General features: G+C 35.9%; 1 protein-coding gene across 1 annotated transcript; it reads right to left on the minus strand.

Annotated features, from left to right (window-relative positions):
* Positions 1-2,020: 2,020 nt before the first annotated feature.
* On the minus strand, positions 2,021-4,247 carry LOC103958902 (WAT1-related protein At4g08300). The gene is made up of 7 exons (XM_009371223.3): positions 3,989-4,247; positions 3,804-3,866; positions 3,606-3,722; positions 3,287-3,515; positions 2,905-3,063; positions 2,666-2,817; positions 2,021-2,557 (listed from the first exon to the last, which is right to left on the minus strand). Exons 1-7 carry the CDS (start codon positions 4,189-4,191, stop codon positions 2,389-2,391), a joined length of 1,092 nt encoding a protein of 363 aa, XP_009369498.2. The 5' UTR covers positions 4,192-4,247; the 3' UTR covers positions 2,021-2,388.
* Positions 4,248-7,298: the final 3,051 nt, after the last annotated feature.

Genomic DNA, 7,298 nt, shown 5'->3' on the forward strand with positions numbered 1-7,298 from the left:
ACATTCGAGAGAACAATGATCATAAATGAAACCACTGAAGAAAATAGAGTGAAATATCTTTGCACCACCTCCAATAATGAGCCTGAAGCTTTGATTTGGGGCCAATGGGTTGTCTCCCAAATGGAAACACACCACATGTTGCTGGCCTGAAGCCTGGTAATTGAGCAGTTTACTTGCTTTGGCACGACCATTTGGGACACTTAGGTCGAACAATGATGCTATGATGCATCTTCTTACCCCAAGTAAGGATTTTGTGCCTACAAGAACACTTTGCTAAGCCTGCTCATTAGGTAAATTGATCTTCTAAATCATCCCTCGCAAAGATAAGAAATCACCATTTTTCATAAGTGGATTTAAGGGAATATATGTCGACTAATCCAACCAAAATGCGGACTATATAAATACTTATGGTTTTGGTTGATGAATCGACAAAATGGTCACATGTTTGTCCACACACATTGTTGCTCTGCTAAATTGGCTTCAACTCTAAAATGCAGTAATAACTTTTGTCATTGTGCCGAAGAATGAGAGATGAAGTCCATTTTCAAAGACTTTTCTAAGCTCTCGCAAGTGCAGAAGGAAATCTCTAATTAAAAATCTTTGATTCTCGCACTAATAATGTTCTTAAGACATGCGTGCTGCTTCTAAATTGCAGGAGTTGTAAGTAAATGAGAGAAATTTATGAATAAATTGATGGCTTGTTTAATTAACACTTCACATATTGTTGAATACACCTTAAATTTGTTTTTTAATTAAAATTTATCATAACACATGCCACATTCTTTCTCATAACACCCTCACACCTCACACTTTCAATATACACCCATAATTTCTACCTATATTTCACACTCTTCACATGTTAATTGACCCAATCTCCATCAAGAAGCAGCCACAATTCTTTTTCTTCTTCTTCCACGCCACAACAAATATTGATTAATGATTAAAGAAGCAACATTGCATGGTTATTTATCGAACCAAATGGAATTTCCATTTTTGTTTTATTTGGTGATTGATGTAACAATCACCAGCACTTGCAACCAGATTAAACCTTTCTCCATCGGAATATCCTTTTTTCTTCATTGGAATCACTTTTAACTTCAATTGTGTATCCCCAAAAACATAATTGAATTGGGATACACTAATTACAAAATAGAATAACATATAGATTATAAAGTATTAGAACGTATTAAAAACATGGGGAACAAAGATATAATAAATGTTCATCCAATAAGTTTTTTACAATGTATTGAAAAAATAAAATGCAAAATAAAAGTTACTTATTTTGTCTAAGTCAGAGTTGTGAGCTAAGCGGGTGCCTATGCGGGTCCAGGCAGGCACCTAGTCAGGTCTAGGCATCATTTCTTAAATTTTAAATGCCTAGAGATTGATTAGGACGGTGCCAGTAGGCAAGTGTATAGGCGAGGATTTTTAGGACAGTGGATGTCATTGACAAAGGTAGTCTATATCCAAAGATTCTTTCCGAATGTATTGAAACCTTGGTTAAGCCTAAGTTCCTTTTTGTGATTCTTTTCACGGGTGAAATCAAAGAGAAGCTTAAGTTGCTATTAGAACTGATTCCAGAATGGACTTCTGAAAAGTCAATTAACATCTGGAAGTGTCGTCAAGTGAGTTGTCTTTATAGTTAGATATACAAATTGTATGTTTTCAACTTTTAATGTATGTTATATTGAATTATGAATGTAGAACCTTGATCAAATTGTTTGATATCATTACGTGTCAATCTTCTTGCAGGATTAATAAACTGTCAAACCCGGAGTCCATACGTGCACGGCTTGAAGAAGCAAATTGAGCTACATGCATGGGTATTTTGAAGGTTATTGTAGAAGCAAATTTTGGGATAATGTGCAGCTTTCCCATTTCATTAGGCATTTTGTAGATGTTTTATAGTTAATAAGTAGTCATGTAAAGTAAATCTGGGTGGCCTAATCTAGTATGAAGGCTTTTGTCAAGAATGATATTTGGCAACAAAATTATTGAAATATCAATTTTCCTTTTTACAGTTTTTAGTCATCTTTTTTTTTTTTTTTTTCTTTTTAAATGAATAGCAAAAATTTTCTTAGCATCATAGAAAATTCTTGGCTGCAGGATGATTGGGATGTGCTAGTTCTTGAAAGTCATTTCTAAGCATCTTCTCCTTAACTACATTAGTTGGTAGGTCTGATGACGTTTCTCATGAAGTTAAAGCAGAATATGATATATGTTTGATTGTATCGACCTTAATCTGCTAGCACTCAGTACTTAAGCCATCACATACAAACCAGTACAAAAAAGACACTCATTTAGCTAACTTGCTACTTGCTTTATTTCCTATTACATTGTTCCGAATGATAGGATGCATACTCTTAACCAACAGTTGCATCCTCTTTCTCAACATCTATTGGAGGACCCTGTACTTGTGTCCATTTGTATCTTTGGTTTCATCTGCTCATTACTAGTTAATATAGTTTGCTCTTGCGACCTGATAACATTTTGATCTCTATCTTTGCCCCATAAAACCATGTAGAGACCGATGGTGATAATGACTGCTCCCAGTATTCTGAGTGAGAGAAATATCAAATTAGACACCTATTGAAGTAGATTGAGTGTGTGTGTGTGTGTGTGTGTGTACATGTTGCTTGCAAATCTGACATTACGGTGCTTCCACCTGCCAACGTGCAGTCTTTCACCAAGAATGAAGTATGCCATAACTGCCACCAATACCGTTGCAAGGGGACTGAACATGGTCACGAAAACTGGTCCTTTTTGTTTTGTGCACCACAGTTGAATGAAGACCGTTATACCTGAGCATACAACTCCCTGTCGTTTTTTTTATTATCGTGAAAAGTATACTGTTAATAGCTACTTAATAAATTAGAATTCTAATCGTATCATATATTTACTTACAGCATAGATGATGGACCAGAAGTCATTGCTGTATGTAATACTCCATGCTGCCCTTTTGTGTTGTATTGTTACTGTGAAAACAGCCGATTGTGCTGCCCCAATACAATTTATCCATGTGGTTAGTGACAGTTGTGCAGGATATTTCTTCAGTGTGATTGCCTACGGATAGCAGAATATTTACCGTAAATGAAATTTCTTGCAGTACAATACCATCTAGTAGTTTTACATTGATTTAATTTCTTTTTTATCATAATGTTTTTGTGCAGCCGATAATGCATGGATAGTTTGTTGTGTTGCTATGAATTAGGCGGACTCTTTGCATACCCATAAAAAGGCAGGTTTCAAGTAGATTGATAAGTGAACTGGTATATCCAATGAGTACCTGCATTATGAACCATGTGGACCATGATATACAACTTCCAATGAGGAGGATTGATCCCTTCGTCCAGTTTTCGTGAACAGAGTTACTTGTGATGTGTATTGGAGCTCCTGGCGAGCTTTGCACGGCAGGTCCTTTGTACAAGGTCATGGTCATGGCTCCAGCCAAAGATATTAAGGTTCCGAAGATTTTAGCTATTCCACGGGGATTCCTAACATCTACAGCCTCCATCCTACACGTGATGTGCATTGAAAAGTGTTGTTAAAAACAAGAGAAAGATGTATATTTACGTTCAGGTGTTCTTGAACTTTTAAAGCCCCACCTGAGTATGACTGCAATTATAAAAGTTAGGGACGGAATGGTGTTGGCGACCGATGTGACAAAGGTTGGAGACGTGTACTTCAAGCTCGCAAAATACATATTAAGGGTTAAGCTAACCCTGTTGTCATCAAATGAAAAAGGTTAGTATTTTCCTGCTTCACTCAATTCATGTTAATTGAAAGAAAAGTATTATCCTTACCCTAGCAGAGAAAGTAAAAATATCTCCAGAAACACTGCTAGTGTCAACTTTGGCCTTACTTTTCTGCAGGGAAACAGAAACGATAATTCAAATGGTAAACCCTGAAAATACTTTATCAAAACAGATATCAATGTTTAAATGCACTCTAATCGTTTAGTTCGTGATAGCAGGTTAGAAAATTTTACCTTTCAAGAAAATAGGCAAATGGAAACATCACTAAGCCACCTACTATATGTCGATAAGTTACGAAGACATGAGGGTTCATCCCGTGATCGAAGGATGCAGCAGTAATTAAGTAGAGAAATGTATAACCGATCTGTGCCAAAACCATGAGAATGTGCGGCTTGAATCTTGCGAAGCCCATCCTGTAACAGGTGTCACAGCTCATTACCTACAATATATATTTCTGCTACTCGTTTCCAGTTTATAATCAAAGCAATTACGCACTAAATTCATTCATATTTGTGAATGTGGTTCTGTTCTGCTTATGCTCGCATGTTGAGAGTATCCCATTCTTTGTAAATTCCTGCTTAGACCATGATTTTTTGCCATGAAAATGACAAGCACAAGTGCGGTTTTATTCTTTTTAATGTGCTAATTTAGCCACCCTTATTACATTCCTGAAACCAGAGCCCAATATTTCTTCAACCATCTCTTTAGCAGAACATAGTGCAAAACAAAACCGACGGCGGCAATGTCATGTTGAGTCCTGTCAGGGCATTTCAAGCATTGCCCCTAGCTTGTTTACTAATTTCCAATAAAATTTTGGTTCTTTCTTTGGCCTAAATTAGGTTCGATTGAACTTTGTTCTGTAAGACTGAATGTTTATGGTTTTTTAATGAAGTTATTTTTTGTTTTTATAATAATTAATTAACTTGTTAGATTGAGAGTGAGCTTTGGCGCAACGGAAATGCTGCTTCTTTGTAACAAAAAAATCATGGGTTGGAGTTGTAAAAACAGCCTTTTTGCAAAGAAAAGGTAATGTTGCGTATGATAGATATTCCTCCTCCAACCCTCGCAAAGTGGGAAGCCACCCTCGCAAAGCGGCAAGTCTTGCTAGCTTTGTGTTGTCCTTCAATTAACTTGTTAAATTAAATGGAAAAGGGTAAATATCATGTATTTACCCTATTGTACAAATCAGAAACATTATGTGGATATTTGTGTATTTGATATATGTATTGGAAGCAATTTAGAAATTAGCAAGGAATTAATAATGAATTTGTTTCCGTACATTGTGTTTTAATAGTGATTTAGTGACACAATATAACACGTGTCTTTGTGTGGAGAATAAGAATTGTTCTCTTCCAGCTCTTCTCTCATTTGTCATTTCCCTCCAATCGTTTACACAAAACTGGACTTATTCTATCTTGCTTTTGTAAACTTCTTCCAAAGGATTCTGCAGAATTATTCTTTGGCCAACATGCACAAATACTACCGGTTATAGATTTTTGATCGAAAATAGAACTAGAGGGGCGCTAAATCCTGGTTTACATATAGCTAATTGTCTGTCTAGTATTCCTGCTTTTTGATTTTCGGTTAAAAGTTCTATTTGTGCATATTTTCCTAATTCTATTTATGTTGCGGAAAAAAAATCCGAAGAAGTAAAACAGGAAAGAAAGGAATAGCTTTGTAGCTTCCTTTTGTTGTTGGCATCTGCATAGATAGATATCTATTTTTTATTTTTTTTTTTAAAATAAACGATATTATCTAGGGAGGGGATGGGTAAGCCTTATTTTACAATGAGTTAGCAATAATGTGGTTTAAATTTGCCTTTGGTGAAAATTGAAGCTAAGACCTCTCATTCACAAATGAAGAAGAATACCACTGCACTGTAGTACTAAGTGGCTGTTCAAATAGAAATTGACGTTACATCATCCAAGTTCTTGAGGTAATCGTTCCTTTTGTCTCCATCATTTGTCAGCCATTCTAATAATCCTAAGTTAAAATCATAAAATATACCCATACGTATTGTGATTGAAGTACCATTTTCCCGCTCCATACCAAAAATTGGTACATTTTTCTTGCTGATAACGTTTTTTGTATATGATGAATTTGTAGCTCCGTCGTGCGTTTATTTACCATCTATATGGATATATCTTATACATGTTTTATAACTCTTTTGTATGCACATCAGTACATCATATCATGTAGGATAGATTGTGATTGTGTAAGAGGCCGGCCGGTGTTGCATACGTGGAGTGTCTAGTAAAGTAATTTTTAATGGGAATTGTTATTAGCACTTCAAAAATCTCATTTGGCACTCCAAATTTTCTATAATTAGAAAGAAAAATACACTTGTGAGGAGTGTAAAATGAGATTTTTGGAGTGCTAATAACAATTCCTTTTCTAATTAATCGGTAATATAATTGGATGTTTAATTGTTTCGAATTAACTTTGACGAAACCAATGGAGCTTTTAGGAATTTGGTTTCTTCCCCCATTTTTACAATAAAAAGACGCTCAACATACCAAACAAAGAGCATCACAGATTGTGAGAGGCTGCGAAAAATAGGGAGGTAAAACAATGAGACAAAGAGAGATGCTGGAATTTAGGACACCCCAACACCCATCGTCAATGGGTTCGGGGACAAACACTTGGGGTGGTGCTTCTCCTTTGTTGGCAAGAAACATACCTAAAGAGTCACTTGAACAGAAGTATCTCAGGCTCAACACGATTCGAACGCGCGATGAGATCTTCCCGGCTAAGGATGATGAGTTTGACAACCTGCCTAAGACTCCTCCGCGTAAACAAGAGTGTCCTCCCACGCCGAGCAGAAGCAGAAAACAATATATAATGAAGCTTTTGTTCACACCAAAGAGGAATAAGAGAACTACTACGAGGACCATGGATACTGCTACACTGGGTTGGAATTCGAAGAAGTCGTGGTTTCCTCGAATGGATCCGAAAAAGAGGTGGCCTCAAGGTTGGTGTTGATTCCATCTTTGTCGTGCATGGCAAAGTTTGGAAGAGAAAATTGGAGAGCGGAGAAAAAGCATGCTTCGATTGGCCGGATTTACTTAAATTCTTGGTTGAGAGATTCTTGTGCTTACTAGACAGTTATTGAATTTGATTTGCATTAAACCTATATATTTTGGTCCATAGATGTATCAAATAAATCAATGACATAAGTACCAAGTAACATATAAATGATGAACTGTATACCCTTTATTTGGCACATTTAGATAACTAAACAATTTCTGTTTCGAATAATTTTTTGTAAAGACGAACTTTAAATGAAGTTTAAGCATTTGAATGGTTCCGATTATCAAGTTTCTATAATGAATAAACGTTATCTATAAGTACGGCAATGAGCACATCCCCAAGACGGAATGCAAATATTATTCGCTTTGAAAAACAATCTAGAAGATGTTTTTAAAAGCTGCTAAAGTTATTGCAAAGTTCATATCTTCGATAATGCGATCTATTTTTTGTTACATTAGAAGCAATCGAATGCGTAATAGATGTTAATCTTAACCAATGTGATTCCAAATCCAT

Source organism: the organism of the source record quoted next, unplaced genomic scaffold, assembly GCF_019419815.1.
Source record: "Pyrus x bretschneideri cultivar Hongxiangsu unplaced genomic scaffold, Pyrus_bretschneideri_v1 Contig7, whole genome shotgun sequence".
In the NCBI taxonomy this organism is placed as follows: domain Eukaryota; kingdom Viridiplantae; phylum Streptophyta; class Magnoliopsida; order Rosales; family Rosaceae; genus Pyrus; species Pyrus x bretschneideri.

Excerpts from the sequence above, each read along its gene's own strand:
- LOC103958902 (XM_009371223.3), bottom strand. The coding sequence starts at position 4,191 with ATGAGCTGTGACACCTGTTACAGGATGGGCTTCGCAAGATTCAAGCCG. Across the intron at positions 2,818-2,904 it reads TCTGGTCCATCATCTATGCT|GGAGTTGTATGCTCAGGTAT; the intron begins GTAAGTAAATAT and ends AAAAAACGACAG. Across the intron at positions 2,558-2,665 it reads GAAAGACTGCACGTTGGCAG|AATACTGGGAGCAGTCATTA; the intron begins GTGGAAGCACCG and ends TCTCTCACTCAG.